Source organism: Penicillium malachiteum (assembly GCF_028827825.1).
Source record: "Penicillium malachiteum strain IBT 17515 chromosome Unknown utg000004l:1.0-4883003.0:1.0-4884900.0, whole genome shotgun sequence".
Lineage (NCBI taxonomy): Eukaryota > Fungi > Ascomycota > Eurotiomycetes > Eurotiales > Aspergillaceae > Penicillium > Penicillium malachiteum.
The window spans coordinates 2,411,305-2,435,446 of record NW_026643097.1 but is presented as its reverse complement, the minus strand read 5'-3'; the positions used below and the strand labels follow the sequence as shown (position 1 = coordinate 2,435,446).

Sequence of the window (24,142 nt, the reverse complement as noted above, 5' to 3'; positions counted from 1 at the left end):
AACCTTGGAAGCCAAGTGAGATCTATTGAGTAAAATCTACTTTCTTTTTTTTCATTATGCTGAGGTGACTCCCAAGGTCGATGTTCTCATGACTAAACGAAATTGCCACTATTGAAAATACTCAAGTTGCTATAAAAAGTTGCAACCTGGGATCAGTATTTGCTCCTCGGGTACTCGATATATTCGAGGACCTTGGAACGATTGGGATGAAATGAGGGAATTAGCACAAATGTAAACCACTGAATAGTACTGAGCTGATGATATCTTGTACTACATGTCTATCTACATCATTAGTAGTGCTACTGCCTAAGGTATTCATGATAACATGCTACCAAAAAAGCTCAATCGTCAACATGATCCGACTCCACATCGAATCATAGACTCAGTGGCGTTTGGTACCTCGTGAAAAACCTTGATAGAATCTTTATTGACAATCAAATCAGGAACTATTATCCAGAGACATCCCCATCACAGACCAAGGAAATGTATCATTTACCTTTTCAGTGTGACCCCCCCTGGATATACCCCATGGGAATCCCCCGACATACGGAGGAATAGTGAGGTATTGTGCTTAATTTCCTATTGAAGGTATCAACAAAGTTCAAAGTTTCTCCCCTGCGGAAGACAACGGGAGTTTAAAGAACGGGAGAGAATCCACGGAGCTCAGAGCACAATACTTTGGTGTTGGTGCTAACGTATGATTGTAGATTGAAGATGAAAATTCTTCATATTCGTTCTCGTCTGACGTGACATGATACCCACCCCACCTCCACAGATTTTCAGATTTTCAACACTATTCGTAGTCTATTCTTGGCTTTGTCCACAAAAGTGGCAATTCATTCAATTAGATTGAAAGAAGAGGAATCAGGCATCACTGGGCGATTCCACGATCATTGTCTGATCGACTTTTACTCCGAGGGACCCATCGACCCGAAACGGTAGATCGACCGTAATATTATCTAGAACTGGAATCTAGACGACCTAGGTACTAATATGGACGTATGTAGGTATATTCTCCAGGGCTGCAGAGATGAAGTGGACACCAACACGTACCCTGCCAAGAAAGAGAGCACAGACTCGACGTGTCAAGGGTGTGTCACCATGAGGGGAACTGCCAAGGTTGGTGGAGGTTCGAGAACGCCGATCTATTTTCGTAATCCGTGCACGCCATAGTCGTCAGAGATGGTACCTACCTATGGTACTGTTTAGTGGTTAGTGGTAGGTGTTATGATATTAGAATGTGTTACTAGAATCACGTCTTCTCCCAATATTGAAATTCGTCAATTATAGAATTATGAGGAAGAAGATCAGTATTGAATGATTTGAATGATGCCAGATAGTATCTGAGATCCGACCCCTCCGGAGATAGACTCCTTATGCAACTAGGGACACAAACCGGGAATTGGGAAGTCTGCAGAACCCTATCAAACCATAAGAGAAATCTAGATTCCGATACTTATCTAGATCAATTGACAATACTACTTAGTAGATATGAGTAGAATCATTATTCATTTCTATTTTATTTGAAGTATGATCTAGAATTAACAGAAATATTAGTTCAAATGTAGTAGTAAATCTCCAATCTCTAAATATAGGACTGGATTCTCTGTTTCCGGTGAGTCAGCGAGTCTGGACACTCTCTTAGTCACATCATGTACTCAGAGAGTCCACGGGTATTGCGCGTCAAGATGAAAGAGTTCAAAAAAAGTGGGGGATGAGGATCATACAGTCTAGAACATCACTCTCATTGAGTCTCACACCATCCAAGTTATTTAACCTCGGGGTCCCCGTGGGAGAAACAGTTTCGTTTTGTCTCCAGTTTCTCCAATCTTAGTCTTATTCTCCAGTTTAAGTCTTCTTCTCTTATCTCTTATCCATATAGACTTTTGGATCGGTATGTGGCAATATGCAGCCCTGGAGGTCTTATCTTTTGATAACGTGGTGTCACTAACTTACTCTCTTATCAGCATTGTTCGTTTCCTGGAGAACATACATATTTTCCCCAATCCCTGAAAATCCTGGGAAAATCAAATCCTGAATTGGTTTTTTAAAAAAAAGAAAAGGAAATTCAAGGATACAAGGTACTCAAGGGGCTTATCGTCATTCAAGCTGCAAACTGCATCATCCCGAGAATTCCTGAGCGGTCAACACATTTCATATATCCCTCATTGTGCTCTGTGCTCCCAAGATAAGATAGTGAGGCATTTTGATGTCTTCACCGCCATCATGACTCAGTCCCACCGTCGTTCTCCTTCTCATCCTAAATCAAAGTCCTCTCGTCCTGTTTTACATCGAAGAGGCACTTCGGCTGTCAATCTCTCAATCTCCAAATTGGGTGCTGGCAGTCATTGTCGTGTCCAAGACGACGAATTCGACATGGCAGCCAGTTTCTTGAACTTCTGGTAAGTCTTTGTTTACTTTACTCCTTTCTTTACTCCATTTCTACTCCTTTTATGATTTCAATTTTTTTTTTTTTACCTTTATTTTTTATTTTATCTCTGTTAAACTGTTTATGTTTAAATTTGGCTTTCTTATCAGTGGCCCCTGCAGGGTCATCCTGTCCTTACATACCTGATTCGGGTGACCCGATCTATATTAAACACAAGACTGACCCTCTATTTAGTGCCATGTGCGAGAAACAAATTACCGTTCCCAACAATTCCCTCCTATACTGTAGTGAAAGGTACGTGTGACAACCTCATTCCTACCCAACCTCTATTCCCTTTCATCCCATCTACAATCTATATACTTCTATAGTACTTCATCTAACTTGAACACAGCTGCCGCCGCAAAGACTCCTGCAAACCTCTCTCCGCCTCATTACCCTCTATGTCCAACATGTCTTCTTTCTCCACATCCAACTCTCCTCCTACCTCTCCTCCTCTCTCTCCTCGCACCATTGTTGCTCCCTTGACGCCTACTCGTCCTGTCCCCGCCATCAGGATACCCACCGACATCCACTGTGCCAAGTCAGATCTTGACCCCACCGAATGGAAGCCCGTAATACTGTCCCGGACTTCTATCAGTCTCGTCTCCTCTGACGCATGGAACTACCTTTCTGGTTTCCATGGTGGTAACGAGACCCTTCTCGCTCGGCGCTCAGCTCGAAGCACAGCTAGTCTGCCCGCCATGATGGGAGCTGCACCAGCTGTTGAGCATGTTCATGCCCACGAACATGAGCACGAGCATGAGCATGAAGTTCACGGACACGGACGTATTCCATCCCTGACTCATACTCCATCCGTGTCCAGCTCATTCAGCAGTACTGCTTCGGACGAGCTTAGCATGTACGCTGCCAAGCGTCCTCTGCCTCCACGACACAACCCATTCCAGCATTCGGGAACCGCCAAGGGCGTTGAACTCGTTATGCCTATGGCTGAGTCGCATGATCTCCCTGTTGAGGTTGTTGATTCTGACGTGTGGGAGGATGCACCTGTTTCTAAGACGGCGCCTATTTCCATGGTGCGGGCGGCGGGACCGCGCGTTTAACTTGGCTCTTTGGAGTTACTAGTTAGATGGAGTTGATGTTATGATTCTTATGGATTCATGATGCTTGGATCTTTTCTAGCTAGATAGATTTCCTAATATAAAATATCTGATCTATTGGAATCTTTCCTGATGTCTAATTTGTATGTGTGTAAGTGGAGAAATATGCATGCATTAGTTCCAACTTCCATGTAGTAGGTACCCACATGATAGTGGCAAATCTACGGGGAAGAATGTATAGATGACTTAAGGCACCAACTTTACCATATAGTGGCTTACTAGTGAGGGGTCACTTATGATACTGATCCGATCAAGGCAAAAATGATGATATCCATAAACAAAAGTCAAGACTAAATTGTGGTCAACATACCTAGAAGATAAGAACAGAAATAGATCAGAATCAAAACAAAGCCACATCTTCAAACAATACCAATCAGACCAATCATCCAAATCAATCAAGCCACCTCTAAAATTAGGAACGCCACTCAAGCTTAGAAGATAGATCATCACGCGACCAATCAGTAAATCCAAGACAGTTCAATGAGTCAACGGACCAGTGGCTCCGAGTGAAAGAAAGATAAAATGAGAGAAAACAGAGGAAGATAACGAGGAGACCAGACAGATCCAGTCTTAGAATGCCCTATTACGACGTAGATCTACTTGAAATCCGGAGAAGTAAAGCAACAGGAGTAACAGCCCTGCTCATCCTGGAAAACAGGGGAGGTCTAGTAGAAAAGTCAGCACCATTCCATCACCCCACAACCTTGGAAGAAATTATAGAACTTACATAAGGCTTCTCACACTTCGCATCCTCTTTACTCTTATAACAATCACCCATGCAAAACGCATTCCCCAAATCCGCACCATGAGACTTCTGCGGTAGAACCGGCGCCACATTGGTACCAGGTTTCATGGAATCCACAGGGGCAATAGAAGAGCCTTCCGTACCCATATTAGGACCCATGATATTACCCATATCCGGAACAGGGGCCTCGGAGCCATCTGAATACACGACCGGTGTATCGGAGTTATTGTCCTGATCCGGGTGTGTTTGCGTGAACCCGTTACCATTTCCACCAGAGTATCCACCCGAGTGGCTTGATGCACCATTTTGGCTAGTGAAATCAGGTGTTTGGGGGATATCGGATGGTGGTTTTGGGATATTGAATCCTTCATGTGGATGGGGTGCGTGGAGAGCGTGATTAGGACTGTTTAGACGGGTAAGACCATGGGAGGCTGATGGTCTTGCCGATGCAGATCCCGATGCCGATGCGTACATTTTTACGGACATAGTTGCAGAGGCTTGCATTGACATGTGCTTGATGTAGTGGCCTGCAGATGATGCTACAGGCGTCATATGGTAATGGTAGTGGTGGTTTGCACTGTAAGCGTAGCCATGGCTGAAGCTTTGGCTATGGACTGGACGCTGAGGCATCATTGAAGATGACATGGGCGTTGGGATTGGAGCCATGGAAATTTGAGGAGCCATTGAGGAGGCGTATGGGATATTTCCCATGTCTCCGATGTTGCCTTGTCCGTTGGTGTTCTGGTTGGAATCCTGTGGGATTGCGACAGGGGCCATGCCGAAGGGCATGGGGACGAGTTGGGCTTGGGATTGGGCCAGCAGAGTGGCGAGAGTAAGGATAGAGTAATGCATCTTGGAGATGTACTTTATCGCTACTGTTCAATTCTATTAGATGAAACCGAACTTTGTTCTTGAGCCGGTTGGTGTGGTTGTCGTATGCTGGCGGCCCGAGTCGATGGGCGTTGTCGAATGTTCAAGGAAGAAAGTCGACGTGAATGAATTGGCAGTAGACATAGTATTTGTTGCAAGGGGCCTTGTTTGGGTTGATCGTAAGCACATTTTTGGATTGCCCGCGTGTGGAATGCTAGCTGGCGTGGAGTATGGAGTGCCAGTGGTCGCCTCCTGCCGGGCGGCTAACTGGTTAATTGATGCTCGCATACTGTAAAAAGAACATTATGTCTCTATATTGAATGAGATGACATGGTATTTTCAGAATGGAGTCAATCCTTTGAATATTACTTGTTCTTTATTTTTGTTCTGGTAAATGATATCGATGCACAGTTCTATTTGAATAGAGTCGTTGACTTCTTCCCCACATACCAATGTCTGACTTAATTAAGACCAATGACGTTGCGGGATTTTTTAGAAAGACTAGCTGCATCTTCTTGGAAAATAATCGAGCTAGTCTAAATACTATGTGTGATTAGTATCGTGGCTAGTGTTTCACGTGGAAGAGCTGTCTGTCTACTTGTATGGATTAGTTACTCAGATTCCGACGAGGAGGTAGCCATGATAGGTTGAAGTGTATGCACTGTATGCACTGCAGTCTCAATTTCTGATCGTGCCCTTGCGTATGTGGTTAGTAAATTTGTTGACCGAATGAATTCCGATGCAGAATCACTAGCTCAGTCATAAAGTGGGCGCTATAGGCGTGGCCTAAAATCAAGCGACAAAAATTTCTCTGGGGTAGGAGTGAAGATGATTAGAATCATCTCATTGTACCTAGATAGGCAGGATTTGAGGCAGGATTTGCAACAGTCATGATGAGAATGAAGTAGTACCTAGCCCTGGAGGTACCTGGCTAGATCTTCAAAGACCGTGGCTGAACCGCATTTCCTGGGTCCAACCAAGCACTGGGCGCGTTAGCCTCGGGATACTTCAGCCGGCGTGGCATTTGGCTCCAGCCGTTAGAACAAATAGACCATGCACTTGAAACTTGAAGTGAACGATGAAATGCTTTAAATTTGATGAGGCTGATGATTAGTAGAATACATAGGATTGGATTAGTCTTGATTTGCCACCATCGTCATATTCAGCTCTCGCTGGCTTTGCTTGGAGAACCTGTTGTCGGTAATCATGCTTGGTAGACGCCCCAGCCTCTTACCCGCTCTTCTTGTGCTAGACCGTTCGAATGCACATATACATGATACATCACTCCTGCCCAGGTGATTGTCATACCTTATTTCCTTGTTTCAATGACCAATAGGCTTTTCTGTATTGCAATATCATCTGACTCGAAACGAGGCACTTTGTACTTCTGGTATTATCTGTACCCTTCAACTTGTTTTTGGCATGTACTTTTTGTACTTTTTCCAGTTAGCTCCAAAGTCAAAAAAGAAATACCAAACAAATGCAGACATAATATCATGTACGACAAAACATCTGCTGACCTTCCTCGGCTATAATTGTCGATATTGGAATACGTCCCTTTGAAAATGATCCGTAGGATTTGCAAAGTGGACTGAAAAATCCAAAACCCGAGCGGATCTGCAGATAGGGGCTTTGAAAACAAAGAACATGGGCAGTGCCTGACCAGTTTGTATCTGCTGTGAATAACAGTCTCCATATCATATCCGGCGGCACTCCGTACTAGCTGACATTCCGCTTAACAGCCCATGGCGCCTGTGAATGTGTCCAATATGATGAAAAGTCACCAGAAATAGATGGTGGAGAGAATCGGATATCTTTTCCCCCGGCTGTAGGCGTTCTCTGTCTTCGCGCTCTGATCTATTCTCGACCCAACAGAAATTGGTTCTCATGACACGGAGACAACGCGTTTGACAACTTATCTGAGCTCGATGCTCTGAGTCCAACATGTGGTATCATGGCATCAAATTGAATTGCATGGATTGTACAATTCTCTCTCAACACTGGTTAGTCCAGCACGTCAATCTGACGCCTATTTTGGTCGGAGGGAGACGCCAGGTGGAGCCGTAGCTCCAATAGACTCGCCAGGAACACTTTTCCACATCTGAGGCCAATTGGCGCAGCAGGAAAAGAGAAAGGTAGGGCTACCCCTTCTACCCTCGCCCTTTGGCAAAGAAACAGTCCCGTCTCTTCCTTGTCACTATGTGTGTTTCATTATGGGAGCTGACAAGGTTCCAAGGTGGCGTGGAAAAAGAAGCCGAAGTCCTGTGATCGGAGTTTGACCCATATTTATGATGAGAACCACCTCGGCTTTCTCCTTGGGCCTTGCCAGTATGCCTCTTGGGCTTGGGCTGATGCATCAGGTGTTGTCCGGTGGAGGTGTACACCGTGTACACCGTGTACACCTCCCCTGAACCTCACCATCAGACTCCGTCGCTGATGATAAACTCGGATCATCACTAACCATGAAGCAGCAAACACCGAATGCAGGACTGAAAGATATCACTGAATATGAAGATGGTCGTAGAAACGTATGGCAGGGTCTTCCCGACCGTGTCTTCTGGATGAAGTCGTCAACCGAGACCAGCAGAACCATAGGACACTAATATGACTGACAGTCACAGTGACCTGCAATTCCTGGTTCAACAGCAGTATCAAACAAAGCAGTTTCGAGTCTGTTCATTTGATGCCCGATCGTCCCCCACGCGACCCAGCACCACCATCCATTCCGACTCCCCACAGAGAACCCGATACGCCCGGAGTATTATCGATTCCTGCAAGACACTGCATTTGAACGGACGAGCAAGTGTAAGTAGCATGTTTTGCAGGCTGTGAATTATTCGAGATGTCGTCGCCAGGGTCGAGCTTCAGCCTGGGTAGTAGGACGGGCATCAAAATCTGGTTGCTCTTTTGTCCGTGCATTCACGATGCGATCATACAATCAATGTGAACCAAATTGCATCGACCGTGACCATGCTCTGGCCAGATACCAGTGCATCAGCAATTCCTCAATCCTCATGTGGCCAATACGAGCCTGGAAAATACAGCCGTATCGCCACCATGTTTTCCACGAATTGAAGGCCGGAGCCAATGGTGCAAGTGACGACGTGGAATAAAGATGCCATTCTGTATTTTCATCCCCTTGGATTATATTCTGGACGTTGGATTTGTTCTGCGTTCGCAACACGTTGGAACATTGTCTGGACAATTATCGAGACAAGCCTCCTTTTCCGGGGTTGGGTTCGCGATCTCATAAAGCTTTATCACCTCGACAATCAATGCCTGCAAAATGACAGAGGACTTGAATTCGAATGTTGGATTCAACCTTGAAAATTTGTGAAGCGTCGGGAGTCATGATCGCGGTCATGGGTTGGGAGTGGTGGCGCCTGCCTCGACTATGATTCTGTATAAGGAAAGAACGGGGTCAGCATCATGTGCTTTTAATCAATCTTTGATCGTGAGGGTTCACTTCTCCATAACCTCTAGAGGTTGCAGTGATCCATGACTTACTCATCGAAGTTCCCACATTGACTGCATGGAGCCTTCAAAGGGATTTCCCCGAAGCCCAGCGCTCACTCTTTACTATCTCCTTCAATCCCGAGGTCTTTCAATCTTCAGATATTCCCAAGCTAAACAAAATTTCAGATACCACTTGCCATACTGCAAAGAGTCGCTCAGGAGTTTTTTGGATCCTGGCTTCCGCTAAATCCTGAAGAACGGAAGGTTGACCAGATCACACCCAGATCATCGACCCAACTAATGAAGACACTCTCATTGCGATGGTTCAATTAGAATTCCTCCCCATGAATAATCCTCTCAATGGTACTTCCCTGTGATCTTTCCCCCTACTCGAGGAGCTTCCTGACGATCAAATCTTGAAAGGTTTGTGGAACAGTCCCTGCGACATCAGGTCAATACCAAGCAGAGCACAGAGCACAGAGCAACAGGCAGCCCCTTCCCACGCAGGATCAAGAGACTCTCCTTTTCCTGCAACAGTACCAGATACAACTTCATATCTGTCATACCCACTGATCCTTTTCATTGATCACAAACGATGATAAGGCAAATTAGTTTGTTTGCGTTGAAACCAAGATCGACCTTGGCCTCTAGCCCGATCCAATCAGGCTCTGGACTCACTATGACAAACCGACCGCCTCAATAATTGTGAATCTGCTAGAAATCAACCTCGAGGATCTCTCCATCTTGCTATTGTCAATTTGCTCCATGAAGAGAATGCTGTGACGCGCATGAGGCGAATCTTCACGATACTTCATGGGTCCGAGGAGAAGCGATCGTGCGTTCACATTGGTCGGTACATTTTTCCGCCTCCGAACAAGGGCTGCGATTTGTGCACAACAAGCGCATAGATCAGGTATCTAACCTGGACCTTGGGATTTTTATTATTGGCGTATAGGGAAGTGAGAACCAATTTACACGTCAAGGGAAATTAATCCGTCAGATTCTCATTGGGAAAAAGGCAACTTCTCGTCCTGGGTGGATCGAGCCTGATGCACCGTATTCCGATCATTGGAGGTAATAGGCCCTTGGGCTGGCGCCGGGACTGTCACCATCTCAGTCTCAAAACATTTCCTTCTTGACCAGTCCCTGTCCCGCTTTTCCCTTGAACTTCCGACGACTGTTATCTACCACGGCCTTTCTTTCTAAATTTTCATCCCCAATTTCAACTCGTTCACAGCACATTTCTTTCCCTCCGAGAGGTGCTATCTCAGAGACATTTCTTACAAATTGTATGGCCGCCCGCGTTCTTCTCTACTCATTCCCCGCTCGTTGTATATGCCCCATTTACGTATCTTTGCTCCCTTCAACTACCCCCCTTTTCCTTTGCTGATTGATTTCATTTGGATCTGCTTGTCTGCATTCTTACCCAGACTCTTCTTATACTGACCTGTATTACCGAAGACGTGGCTTATCTGGCAAAAACAAGCCTGGTCAATAATAGAGAGGGGTCAACTTGTCTGACAATCTAGCCTCGTGTGAAGCCCCCATTCTATCTCTGAACCCTCCCCAAACCCCTTGAGAGCCCCTGTAGCACCGCCGTTCAACGTTCGATCCATCATGTCAAACCAAGGCAGACCGACCGACCCTGCTGGTGAACAGGGAGCCTCGACCCGGGACAACCAGCGGGAGCACGCATCGTCGGGCGAAACCTCAAGGTACGTAGAGAGTTATTTATTCCCTACCTCTCCAGGCTATGGAGACAAGCCTTTGGTCAGAGTTTCGTGTACAGCAAAAAACCAAGAGAAAGTCCATGGGGGATTGTATAGTCCCGAGTCCCGAGCCCCTGGGTCATTGGGGTCAGCATTTTGTGTTCTAAGCTGAGACATCGCCTACGCCGGCATTCCCATAGAAACAGCACTTCCAACGCCAGTTTAGATCGTGACGACCGTGAAATAATCTACTTCAACTCCCTGCTGCAGAAGCTACTGGACCTTATAGCCCACGGCGATGAGGCTTCGGTGGCCCGTGTCATATCCACTATCCGCTCTGGGGCCTCCCACGACCAGATTCTCGAAATGATCGACCAATTTTCCAACTCTGGCAGTACAAACGGAGCCAGCAATGGTACTCGTTCGCGTGAATGAAATTTGGTATCTTCTCGACTCGGTTTCTCTGGTCTTAGAATTCCATATAAAGGAATGTCTGGGATTGAGAGAAGTTTGGCAACAGCGAATGATTCTCGGATCAAGATTGACGTTATCGACTTATGGATTTTGATGATTGATGAACAACACGGAACACGCATCATGTTTTGGAGAGTTTCGACAGATTGCAAGATGATCGGATTTTTTGATTTAGCAATTCATTCCAATGTTGACTTTATCCATGCCATTCACATAATATTATAATGTCAAGCACTTCCAAGGTTGGACATATGTGAGTTTCTTGTATAGTGATACGACCAGGTATTACACTCTTAGAGCCTGGAAATGGACTTGATGAATTGAGAGAGAAGAATTATAACACATGAATTATATCGTGGCGCGGGAAATATCGTCATATCAAGAAAGTTTGCCACTTAATGGCGCCTCTTTGGCCTGAGGCAGATAACCTAATTCTGTCAAATCATAACATCATGCCCAGGTGATACCATAGTATTTTCATTTGCCAGATTGAACTTATTTGTCATTGAAAGGTTTTTTATTAAGCGAATTTGCTTATGTGATTTGATATACAGCTGCTTTCAATGTTTCTTCTTCTTCCTCCATATGTCTTTGTTCTCCTTCAATAAACTACCCCTCCTGGAAATAGTAGATACTAGGTACCATTTCCAAGGCTGACCATCACGATAATACTATTGATGTCAAATAATCACTACTATATTTAGGATTATAACCTGAGGCTACTACTCTGAGACTCTCAGTTCATACTGCTATCGACCCTGACACGATCTTCTGTAACCTTGAACTGCTGAGAACTTGATAACAGTCATTACAGTTATTTCTTAGGTCCTGCAGTTTCTAAGTCGGAGTCGGAATCAAGTGACACTAGCAGTGAGAAGGGAGAGGACATGATCAAAAAACCTTGGAAACTTGAAGTGACGATGAGGACCCTGAGCCTGAGTGTAAACGCAGTGGGTGAAACTTGAACATAACCGCAATCATCGCGAGCCCTGGAGTCCTATAATCAATGATGGCAAAACGCCTAAACACTTGAATACTGTCGCATCGCCTGACCACTTCGTCTTAAAATAAATTTCATTTTCCAACAGTTTATCGGGGCTAGAGATATAAGATCACTAGCATCAACCGGTTACTTGATCCAAACTCTATATACTCTCATCTACCATCGCTCAGACTGTTACCCACGCGCTTGCTCATATCGTTCTTTATACAATGACACGATCCAAGTCTCCGCTCACCAGAATATCACACATCTGAATAATGACTCTGGAGTCCTTCATGCCTGTGTTTACAGACTATGTGCTCTGACGCATGAACAAGTCGCGACTGACGTCTCGGAACTCTTGGACTCATTATCCAGAGAACTCGAGCAAACAATCAGTGCTTTGGGAGTCATAAACCCAAGCTCTACCGTCCTACCAGTAGCAAAAAGAGGGGGGAAAGCCGACGCCGCCATTAGAGACATTGGATGTCGCTCTCTCTAAGTGAGAAGGAAATGTCGTTCCGAGATGATTGCATCAACCAGAGCCCAAAGAAAGAGACGTGCCATGTTGAAGGCTGTGACAGCCAAGATAAGTCAAAAGACCTTATCACACACTACCTCTTGGCTATGCTATCAAAGCTATTTCGCCTTATATGTATGCCAAAAAGCTCTGCTTCGTAGAAGACCCCACGAGCTATGGCATGGAATACAAGGATTCCTTTCATCAAGAGCTCAAATACTCTTTGGAACGCCATCTCGTTCGTATACAAGAACGACCTAGGACCCGAAGAAATGCCAAAATTCATCTATGGGATGAAGATCTTACTGTCGTCAGAGTGATAGACCTTGAGAGGTTATATGCAGGCCCAGCCCAGATCTTTGGCTTTGAGAAGACGGCATTCCAAGAAAAGAGAGGAAGCGACAGGGACGGTACGTCACAAATCTCAAATTAAAATGAGCTTACCCTGATGAGAGAAATAGGTTGCAGTGTCAATCATTCAAAAGGGCCTTGCAGAGGAGCAAAAAGCTGAGGATGGTTCAGAAACCAGACCCATGGCCTCATATATAAGCTCACCTTCCCTTACCTCTTGCCCAGGACATACTAATATACTCAGCTCTACCAAGATTCTATCAATGAACCCTTGAGATATTAGACCAAGGTCCTCACTAGTAGCTCTTTCACGCCCAATCTCTCATCTCCTCATACACACATTCAACAGAGCCTATACAAAGCTTCTCTTCTTTCTGCCACCAAAATGATTGAATAGAAGGCTATATTTCTGTGACCCGAAAGTGTATAAGTGGTATTCGAGCCCGGTATGAACCTTTTGTTTCTGGGAGAGAGATATTGTGGTGCTTCGATTACCATCACCGGGTACACATGTGCAAGCTCCTCCAAACTTGAGAGTTGTGCAATTGTGAATGCGCACGGGCAGTTGGTAAGTACTTAAATACTTCATTAATACGAACTAGTTACTAACTCACGGGTTGAAGCCTGGTACTACGGCTTGGTACGAGCTGGATAAAGAAGCGGTGACCTCAATATTAAAGTTGACGATATTGGGAAGAGCATATCCGACAAGTCGCTCACAATGACCTTTACGGTGCTAGCTAGTGCGACTCCCGATGACAAGCACAGCACTTCGATAGCGTGAAAGACAGGCTATTCTTGACGCCTGTTGCGTTTCCTGATGCAACCACTTAAAACCTGACATTATGCATCTCTCACCTCCCTATTCTCTCTAAATATCTCCGGAACGGTCACCTTTTCATTTCTCACAAGCTCTTGATTTCATCCACCTTCAACTCACGCACAGTTTCAACAGAAAAGTCAAAATGGAGAAGAAGCGATTTCACTGTCCGCAGGCAAAAGAAGTACAGCTGCGATAGAACCTATGCCCAAAAAACTGATGCATCTCACCATTATCAACGAGACCATGATTCATGCTTGATGGGGGCCCGAGGTTTGTGCTCATTTCAAGTGACTCCATTACGAGGTCTCATACACGACTTGCTTTGAAATCTCTGGGAAAGGTAGGTAGGCTAGCACCGTGGACCAGATTCATAGTAATTGACCTCATAAATGAGCAGGATAAACACTGTTGCCTCGAAACTTCCCTCAAATTCCTGCACATAGTCAAGTCATGAACACGGCGAAGCATAATCATTCTAGCTATGGGTGTTCAATTTTCGAAGAACAATCTATGGTGTGAGGATGTCCAGCATGATCCCGCACATCATCTACTGTCTGGGATTAGTACTGAATCTCTATATGTCCTCGAGCTCATCAGTCTCCCGAAAAGGCCGAACAAACATGGTTGTTGTCCTTCATCTCTAGTTTCTGAATTTTTTGATCCGGCGAAGAATTCCATACGAGAAGATGAAGACAATGCTGATAGTCTTAGGCTAAACCTCATCGTACTTTGATTATCAATGCCTAATAGCAATTAGATATTGAGGACAAACTTGCAGGTCAATCTCTCACTATCGTCAGGCGACCTAGCCCATAGTGGAGAGATTGCATCTGCTGGGCTGATCGAGATTCTCAAGATGACCAAACACGTGAACAACTACCTACCAAGGTGATTCAAAGTTGACCCATTCACTCGCATCAGAGACAAGTTGAACCAAAAGGGCCGAGTCAATAAGACTCATTTATGTTTATCTACTCAACGAGTGATAGCGTTATTGGCCTTAGCGATCTCGTTTTTCGGGTACGAAGAGGTCTCCAGCAAATAGTGCCTCTATTATTTGCAGTGCCAGTGCGGCATTTGTCCTTCATCGAGCTGCGCTATGCACACCACCCAGAGCTTTGTGGGGGTTTTCCTCGTTGTGAAAAATCCAGAATCCAAGGGGAATGGAGCAACCTTCATCCTAATTGTTCTGATTGAGTGACAAAAAGATACATAGCGAGCGAGCATCTCAATGGATTGGTATCGCTTTTCCCCCTCAGACCAGCCGGACTTTTGGTGAGATAAACTTGGAAGGAGTTCAGGATTCTTCAGGGTTACCCTGACCTAGTTAACAACTTCATTGAATTTAGCCACCGTCTATACAACATTAAAAACCACTGGACATTGGAAGATGCCCTTCAAATTTTATTTCGGGACCTTATACTGGTGAAGGAAAGTCCATTTACCTGGGTGATACCACAAATATCCATCAAGTGCTGTTACTATGAGGCATATCAACTTGCTGCATTCCGTAACGCTCTTATCATGCCCCTGGTGTTGACTTTGACGCCTGTGATATGAATTTTGCAGTCTCCTATGGATATCGAATGGTCGGAGGTACTGTATATCTACATAGTTTTCTATGTAGTCGTAGTCACGGTCACGATAATGCCGTTTGCCCTGCACACGGTGTGGACTTTTTGTTGACTGATTGAGGGCGAAGGAAATGACCATGCATGAATTTTCCGAGCTTGAATTTATACGAGGATGCATTTCCAAGAGTCTTTCAATCATCCATGGATGCTTAAAATACACTTGACACCGCATAATCACTAGAGGCGTTTAATAGAACCTCAAAATAAAGCTTTCAAAATGAAGCCCTGGATTATTAGAAAAAGCATTATCGTGTGAATCATGATCTCTCTGGGACCTATATTAGTCCTAGGAGTCTCTTACCAGAATGAAATTAGTACTATAAGGTGAAAAACAGCATTTGAGAGGACGGTATAAAGTAAGAAATTCTTCATCTCATTGATCAACAAAGAGCCGACTTTTAATAACCCCAATCAAATATCCAATATCCAAATCCAAGATCTTACGAATCATAAATCTAGAATCTTGTATGCAATCAATCCAAAACTATGCGAACAACTTTCCAAATTTAAGGAGTGCAACGGCCTGTGAAACGAGGGTACAGCGAACAATCACGGACAGTGTAGCGAGCACACAACCAAGCGAGGAAACGCTCCAGACCCAGTCCATATCCACCGTGAGGGGAGGTACCATACCTAAGAATCATTAGTAAAAGTCCAAATAAAATAAATAACGGAAGTTCGGGATAACTCACTTGCGCTGGTCAGTGTACCAGTAGTATGGCTTAGGATCCATACCCTCATGCTTGTAAGCGGCCATCAACTCATCCCAGTTGTCCATTCTCATACTTCCACCGACAATCTCACCGACACCGGGCATGAGAACATCCACACTCTCAGTGACGCGACGATCTTCAGGGTCCTTCTTCATGTAGAAGGCCTTGATCTCAGCAGGGAAGTGAGTCAGGAAAATGGGCTGGTTGATGATATCGGTCATCTTACGCTCCGCAGCCTCAGCAATATCATCACCAAACTTGTGGGGCTCACCCTCCTCGTTGGGAATGTCGTGCTCGACCAGCCACTGAATGGCGTCGGAGTACTTCATGCGACGGAAAGGACGAGAAGGAGGCTTGAAGTCAGGGTTGAGCTTCTTAATGTAACCAGCAATCTCGGGCTCAGCAAGAGTGTAGTCGATGACCTTGCAGATAACCTCCTCAAGGTGGTCGAGCAGGTCGGTGAAGGTGATGAAGTCCAGCTCGGCTTCGATGTGAGTGTACTCGGACAAGTGACGACGGGTCAGAGACTTCTCGGCACGGAATGATGGGCACACACAGTAGACGTCACCCAGAGAGGGGAGACAGGTCTCCAGGTAGAGCTGTGATGACTGGGTAAGGTAGGCGTTCTCGCCGTAGTAGTCGAAACCGAACAGGGTGCTACCACCCTCGACCTGGGTCTGCACCATGGCAGGAGGAGTCACCTCCAGCATGCGGGTAGACTCGAAGGTCTTGCGGAAGGCCCGCAGACAGGCGGCGCGGACCTTCATCACGGAGGAAGAGGTCTCACCACGCAGCACCAGGTGGCGGTTGTCATAAAGGGTCTGGGGGTCAGCGTCCTTCGCCACGCGGGTGGTGATGGCTTCCTTGTCACCAGCGGCCTTGCCGATGATGGTGAAGAAGTCGGCGTGCAGCTCACGGTCGTTGGGAGCGTGCTGCTTAGGAGGGACAGCGCGCATCTCACCGTGGATGATCATGGAGGTCTCCAGGGTCAGAGTCATAATATCGTAGGTCTTGACCATGTCACCGGTCAGAATACACTGGAGGTATCCGTAGCCGTCAACCAGGGTAATGAAGACGTAGTCCTTCTGCGCGCGCATGCGGTGAACACGGCCGCAAACGCGGACACGAGTGCCTGGTGCATCGGACTCGGGAGTGCTCAGCTTAACGACGGCAGGGTCGGTGTTGTCCAGACGAATGCGGACGGGCTTAGGGAGCGAAGCATCCTCCTCAATGATGACCTTCTTCGCCTCCTCCAGAACAGCCTGACGCTTATCAGCCTCGGCCTTCTCCCGAATGGCCAGATCGTGCTCCTTAGCGGCCTTCTTCTTGCGCTGCTCCCAAAGGTTGGTGGCCTTCTTCAGGGCGGACTTGGTGGCAGCCTTCCATTCCAACTTAGCAGCGGGGTCGACGTTCTCGCCAGCGGCATCGGTTTGCGACTTGCGGGTGAAGTATTGAATACCCTCGGCTGTGCCCTCGTGGTTGACAAAGGCCTGCAGCAGAGTCTTGTAAGGCGCGGTCTCGGCACCGGTCGCGGTGGAGTCGTCGCGGCCAACGTCCTCGTCAATATAGATAGAGGGGGGCCATTATGGTCGATGTGAGGGGGGGGAAGGGGACCAATGCCGTGAATATTCGGAGGAAAGGGGAGTTTTTAAGTGAGGATTTCCGGAGGGATATCTCGTCCTGCAGCATGCATTAATAGTGTGTCTTAGGATGTGAGTCATCGGCCAGGGCAGAGATAAGGGCATTTTGAGCCACAGAAGCGCGATAAGAAGAGAGGAATCAGGTATGCCACATACCGGACAGGCCCAGAAATGAAAAGCGAACTCGCACAGAGGATCAATTGGGTGAGGGGACTAGAGGAAAAGCGTGAATGCATTTTGGAGGGGTAAATTTCGATAGCGGGCGTTTCCCCACAAGTGCCTGAGGCAACAAGGCCGCGACGGGGTTGGAGTTGAAGCAGCAGTCAATAGTCAAATGGATGATACTATGTATGGATATTCTATAGTATGACTTCAAGCTGAGATATTCAGAACAAAAATTTGAATCCAAACTACTAGCAGTAAACTATTATTAGTTATTTCTATGTGTATTAGTATGTACTATTCAATGTTCCCCATATCTATAGCGTAGTATATCTAGCATGTTATGATAAGGATGAACCCGTGACCACTCTGAGATTAAAGGAGGCTCAACAATGATATCAACAATATACTATATGATATATACTGGATAGTATATACGTTTTGGAGATAGATATTGTGTTTTATATTATGTATGTATGTCCAGTATACTCAAGCGCTCCGTATACTAAATAGATCTGACATCACCCAAATTAAAAGACCAAAATGGTTTAGTACTAGTTCTCCAGTTCGCAAGGGGCATCGATGATTGGTGGGGCCTGATCCAGTTCTGCAGGAGCCACGGAACGTTTGTCAACATTAATGAGTTCATCATCAAGTTCAGGGATAGTATATCTTAAGTTCTGGTATAAAACCATAGTTCAATTCTACTAGTTATAACTTAGTATAATATAGTATAAGAGTATACCATATAGTTGACTCATATCTAGACCCTCTATATATCCTCAAATTCACCCCCTTTTCTATCTATAATATATGGATCTTGATTAGATTAATTGATGGATTTTTTCCGTTTCTATGGAGCCCCAAATCGCGTGTCTTTTTCCCCCCTTTTCAATAATCTCCCCTCTTCTCATCCCCCCCCGTACCTTGCTGGGTTAAAAGGTATTCAAACATTGAAAAGCATTCTGGGGTTCACTTTTTTTTCACTCCTTTTAGATTCCCATTTTAGCTTCCGTTCATTTTCTTACTTTCCCCATTTCGGGGAGTCTATTCTGTAATATCTCTCTTCTCCCTTTTCCTCTTCTTTCACTCTTCTCCTCTCTCTTCCCCCCCTGATCTTTTCTCTCCCCCTTTTTGATCGCGCCTCGAGGGATCCTCCCTTCCCACTTATCCTATTCGAGCTAATGACGGGGCATTTCAATTAGTCTTTTTTATTCTTTTTTTTTTTCCTTTTTCAATTTTTTCTTTCTTTTTAAGAATTTGTCTCTCCGCAAATTGGGGGGTGTTTTCTTCTATATACCGTGTGACATTCCCTTCAGAGTTTAGCTGCAGGTTCGTCAAAAGTTCCCCTTGGTCCTAATCCCTATATGGGACATACACATTCCAATTAACATTGTGTGTATTAGACACGTTGTCTACTTTATTCGACCCTTTTTTTATTTTTTTATTTTTATTTTCTCCTTAAATCTAAGGAAGGAAAATAAAAAAATAAAAACAAAAGCTCTCGGTTATCTCGTTCCGGTTACCTCAACCCCCTGAATGATCATTCGAATCGCATCATTACTACACACTCCTTAATCCCACTCCAGGGTTCTATACTCTCCCACCGAATACCCGAGAAACAACTTCAACTCCTTTAATCTCACTGAGAGCGTGGATGCTTTGAGGTGGAACTCGTGAGCCTCGCCATGCAAACCTCGGATGCATCGAGCATCCCGAACACTGCGCGTTTGATCCCACCTTCCAAATACAACTTGAACGGTGACACCGGCTTTTCTCACGGCGCCTATCACTCCAACCACAATCCCCAAGGCTTTTCCCAGCGTTCCCGTCGCGCCAATATCCCTGCTATAAATACCGCTGCCGCTGGCCAAAACGCCGATATGGCCTCAGCCGGTTATGATATGAACTTTACCCCCCTGTTACCTTCCCAATTGCTGGTCGGTAGTCCATTCCAGCCTGGCACTCCCTCGGCCTTTGCCTCGCCACAGTTTGCCAACTTCGGTGGTTTCCCGCAAGTCAATGGCAACGGTCATGCGCATAACTCCCAACACCATCATCTGGGCAGCCCCACTCAAGGGATGCAGAACCAGGGTTTATACACCGGAATGATGTCGGATGGATTGGGCGCATCTCAACTGTTGAGCCCTCAATCGCCTATCAATGGTTTCAATGGATTGGGTGGCTTGGGAAATACCGCTCTGGGAGGTCCCGCGGCATCTGTATCACCAGCCATGCTGGCAAGCACCAGTCGCACTGTGTACTTGGGTAATATTCCAGCTGAAACAAGCGCCGAGGAAATCCTAAACCATGTGCGAAGTGGTCAGATCGAGTCAGTGCGTCTTCTTCCCGATAAGAACTGTGCTTTCATCTCTTTCCTCGACAGCAGCTCCGCAACTCACTTTCACTCTGACGCCATCTTGAAGAAGCTGGCTATTAAGGGAAATGATATCAAGGTGGGCTGGGGTAAGCCATCTCAGGTGCCCACATCAGTTGCGCTGGCTGTGCAGCAGTCGGGCGCATCGCGCAATGTGTATCTTGGAAATTTACCCGAGGAGACAACAGAGGATGAATTGCGTGAGGAGTTGGGCAAATTTGGACCAATTGATACAGTGAAGATCGTAAAGGAAAAAGCGATTGGGTTTGTGCATTTCCTCTCTATTAGTAATGCCATGAAGGCAGTGACGCAACTGCCCCAAGAGCCGCAGTGGCAAGCGCCCAAGCGCGTGTTCTACGGTAAAGACCGCTGCGCCTATGTCTCCAAAACCCAACAACAAAATGCTGCTCAATTCCTGGGAATTGCACCAGGATACGCACATGTTCTTAACTCTGCAGACCGAGACTTGATTTCCAATGCACTTGCCCAGCAATCGGTTGCTGCCGCCGCGGTCGCTACTACTGCGGGAGGTGTCAACAACTTGGGCAACCGCACTATTTATCTCGGAAACATCCACCCAGAAACCACCATCGAGGAGATTTGCAACGTGGTTCGTGGCGGTCTTCTTCACCACATCCGTTACATCCCCGACAAGCACATATGCTTCGTGACTTTCATCGACCCAACCTCCGCAGCCTCGTTCTACGCTCTGAGCAACCTGCAAGGCTTGATGATCCACAACCGACGATTGAAGATTGGATGGGGCAAGCATTCGGGACCTCTTCCACCTGCGATTGCCCTGGCTGTAAGCGGTGGTGCGTCGCGTAATGTCTACATTGGAAACTTGGACGAGACTTGGGCGGAGGAGCGATTGCGCCAGGATTTTATGGAATACGGAGAGATTGAGTTGGTGAATACATTACGGGAGAAGAGCTGTGCCTTTGTGAACTTCACAAACATTGCCAACGCCATCAAAGCTATTGAAGGCATGCGCAACCGGGAGGAATACCGGCGGTTCAAGATCAACTTTGGCAAGGATCGCTGTGGTAACCCACCTCGCCAGGCCGGAAACCAAGGTCAGAACTCCCAGAACCGTAACGGGGCTGGCATGGATGGACCTCAATCTTCCTCTCCTGCCTTGAATGGATTCCAGCCAAACCTGAGCCAATCTGGCTCTCAATCCAGCCCAACCCGCCCTGCCTTATCCCCTGCTCCTGGCTCTACTGGCTCTCAAAATGGCCAGCAGCGTCACCCCCTGCAGGCTGTCTCCTCTCCATCTAGTGTTTTGAATGTGGGCTCAAACAACCCACTCACTATGTACCTTAACCAGATGTCTGCCCAGCAAGCCCAGGACCAAGAGAACCACCTCCATGATCCCATGGCTTTGGCTGGTCTGCAAGGCCAGTCTCAGGCATCCCAGCAGTCGCTATACAATGGCCACACCAATGGCGAGCTGTCTAATGGAAATATGGATGCACCTCTGCATCAACACCAACACCAGCACCAACATCAACATCAACAACACCAGCATCAGCATCCCCATCAACATAAGTCATCTGCCAACGGCTACTTGAGTGTGGGTGGTTCATCTGGGCCCGGTCACCATGCCACTGCCAGCACTAGCAGCCTGAGCGTGCCCCGGGCACAGCACTCCCGCGCTGTTAGTCTGCCTTCTTTCTCCCAGGAGCCCTTTGGTCCAATCTCAGGACAACCTGGTCACATCCGTACTGGCACAACCCACCAGCCTCAGAGCAGCTTCTCCAGCTTTTCATCCGGTCTGGGTGGACTGAACCACTCTGGATTCGGATTGGCCATCCAAAATGAAAACTCCCTTCCCGGATGGGCAGAGGAGGAAATTGGAGCCAAATAAATACATTTAATTCCCCCCTGAAGATGCATATCTCGACTCTTGAATCTCCGTTGGTGCGTGAGTGACATTTTTCTTCTCTTCTACTTGACATATAGTTTCTTCTTTGGATTCTGATGCCATCTTCTCTTCTATTTTCTTTGACTTTGCTTCATTTCTTGTATTGGTCTTAATACCTTTCACCTATCGCTTTTAACCAACTTTTCTTTTTTCTTTCCACACCTTTCTGTGCAAACTTTTATTTTCTGTCTCTGTCAACGACCTTTTATCCCTCTTTAATTGCAACGTTTTTTTCTTCTTCTTAACACCTTGTATTGTTAGCTGGCTATGATTCTTTTCTGTTCTGTTCTCCTTCTGATTCCTGAGTTCGAGCTGGAGGCCAGGGTTGAGAGCCGGTTTATTTTCTTTCACGGTTCGTGGTTGACAGATGGAGAGGAGAATTCTCTGTTGCTACCACTTGCTCCATATTCCTATTTCTTTGCTTGATTATGCCGTTGGCAGGTTGCATCGGGTGGTTCTTGCTCTTGCTTACCTCTGGGTGGACTTGCATGTGGTCCGTGGATTATCGGGCTCAGATGTGTAATTAGTCGAAGATACCAGGGAGAAACGAATGAGTCGATGAAATGGTTTCTTGAAATGTGTAGGTGCTGGCAACTTGAAATATGTAGAAGCAGTGCTAGTAGTTTGATCTCGATATTCCAAGGTCGTTTGTATGTCCTAACTATAGTGGACAGTTTGTATGCATACCTAGGTAGGTATACATGTAGTTCTTCAAGTTGACTATGAGTTTCAAGTTGAGCAGCCTGAGCACGCTCACTGCCAGTCTGTCAACCTCTACAGTCTCAGTGAGAGTACCACTAAAATGTAGAACTGAAATTACTCGTGTCTTGATCTCAGTAGCAATTTGAAAGTGTTCTACTCCATAGAATATTAACTAGCTCTAGCCTTCCAATGTCACGTCTTCGTTGTCTCCTTGTTCTGTACTCTTGTCACGTTCCTTTTTTGAATACTAGTATCACCCGTTATGAACAGATGCCCAAATTGTAGAACGTAATTTGTCTGAATTATAAAAACTTGAATTATCAATAATCGAGTGATACTCATCTCGGTATCACTTACTGATTGGGGACAACGGAGACGGAGTACATATCCGGACACATAAGTCATTCCTTACTTAGATCATGCAGGCGTCGCACAATACACCCGAATAAGATATTGTAAAGTCTTAACTCCAAAGTCAAATAGACAGAAAAATTACCTAGTCACGGCCTAAAGCCGAAATACGCGAACCAGTTCATCGCGATCGTGACTAGTTTTTCCCGATTTTATGGACGACGGGAACGAGACAAAACTCCGCACAAATCAGCGTGTCAATAAATTGACCCTCTTGCTGAATTTGATACTAGTGCTGATGCCGTTTTCCCAGGGGATTTTGAGGCGTACGGATCAATGAGTACTAGTACTCGCGTAGAATGAATTTCAATATCTCACTAGAATGTGTACATAGTACAGAGTACACATGTGCACTGGCATAATGGACTTTGTGTTATAGACAGGGATCAACCTTTATCCTGTCACAATCACATTTTGAAATAACACCATCAGCTGGACTGAGCTCAGGCTGGTCGCTTACTTTGATCCTGCAGTATATGCCTAATCGGTATGCTTGTAGAGAATTGAATATGCATTGACCAAGTTCAACTTGAAGTTATCAACATTGAAGTGGGGTAGGACAGTAAATACGAGAACTTGAAGCATTTCACTATTTCAGTATTCGGAAGTCCGAAGTATTATCTAGGATGGATATACCGAGTCCGAGTCCGTATTTCTCGCATATCTGAAGAGACCAAAGTGAATGGGGGCCGACGATCCAGGAACCAAAACCACATGGCAATGCTTAGTGCCCGAAGAAATGTGCCGAGATCAACAGAATCCAACGACATCTGGAAATATCTATAAAAATTATATAAAAATAGATAAAACATTCACTTCCAAGTTTTCAAGTCTTTGAAGAACTTTTTTCTCATCCCAAAAATACATCGATCTAAAATCTCAGACAAAATCCTTCAAAGAATAAGAATACGGACTCGGACCGGAGTAGATACATCCACAGAGGGATAAAGCACATAAGAACCACCTAAAAAAAATAAAATAAAATAAAAGGATTCGTAATCCAGTCTCCACAGTAAAAGGAACATTTCAAAGTGATAAACAGGGCAGTTCGCCCCCAAACCCATACTTCTACTAAAGCTAATGCTCCAACTAAAGAGGGT

At 45.8% G+C, this 24,142-nt stretch overlaps 5 protein-coding genes across 5 annotated transcripts; 3 read left to right on the top strand and 2 right to left on the bottom strand.

The window, feature by feature from the left end:
• Positions 1–2,226: 2,226 nt before the first annotated feature.
• On the top strand, positions 2,227–3,489 carry N7483_009020 (uncharacterized protein; the record flags this gene model as incomplete). Its single annotated transcript, XM_057092447.1, has 3 exons — positions 2,227–2,402; positions 2,624–2,683; positions 2,781–3,489. The coding sequence occupies 3 exons, from the start codon at positions 2,227–2,229 to the stop codon at positions 3,487–3,489; spliced, it is 945 nt and encodes a 314-aa protein (XP_056943621.1).
• Positions 3,490–4,142: 653 nt separating this feature from the next.
• Positions 4,143–5,143, bottom strand: N7483_009019 (uncharacterized protein; the record flags this gene model as incomplete). The annotated part of the gene is made up of 2 exons (XM_057092446.1): positions 4,143–4,211; positions 4,274–5,143. The coding sequence occupies 2 exons, from the start codon at positions 5,141–5,143 to the stop codon at positions 4,143–4,145; spliced, it is 939 nt and encodes a 312-aa protein (XP_056943620.1).
• A 5,091-nt stretch (positions 5,144–10,234) lies between these two features.
• On the top strand, positions 10,235–10,761 carry N7483_009018 (uncharacterized protein; the record flags this gene model as incomplete). Its single annotated transcript, XM_057092445.1, has 2 exons — positions 10,235–10,332; positions 10,527–10,761. The coding sequence occupies 2 exons, from the start codon at positions 10,235–10,237 to the stop codon at positions 10,759–10,761; spliced, it is 333 nt and encodes a 110-aa protein (XP_056943619.1).
• A 4,855-nt stretch (positions 10,762–15,616) lies between these two features.
• Positions 15,617–17,379, bottom strand: N7483_009017 (asparagine--tRNA ligase DED81; the record flags this gene model as incomplete). Its single annotated transcript, XM_057092444.1, has 2 exons — positions 15,617–15,743; positions 15,803–17,379. Coding segments are annotated over 2 exons (1,704 nt in total), but the record flags the coding sequence as incomplete, so codon positions are not given.
• Positions 17,380–19,313: 1,934 nt separating this feature from the next.
• On the top strand, positions 19,314–21,872 carry N7483_009016 (putative differentiation regulator (Nrd1); the record flags this gene model as incomplete). Its single annotated transcript, XM_057092443.1, has 1 exon — positions 19,314–21,872. One exon carries the CDS (start codon positions 19,314–19,316, stop codon positions 21,870–21,872), a length of 2,559 nt encoding a protein of 852 aa, XP_056943617.1.
• Between the last annotated feature and the right edge of the window lie 2,270 nt (positions 21,873–24,142).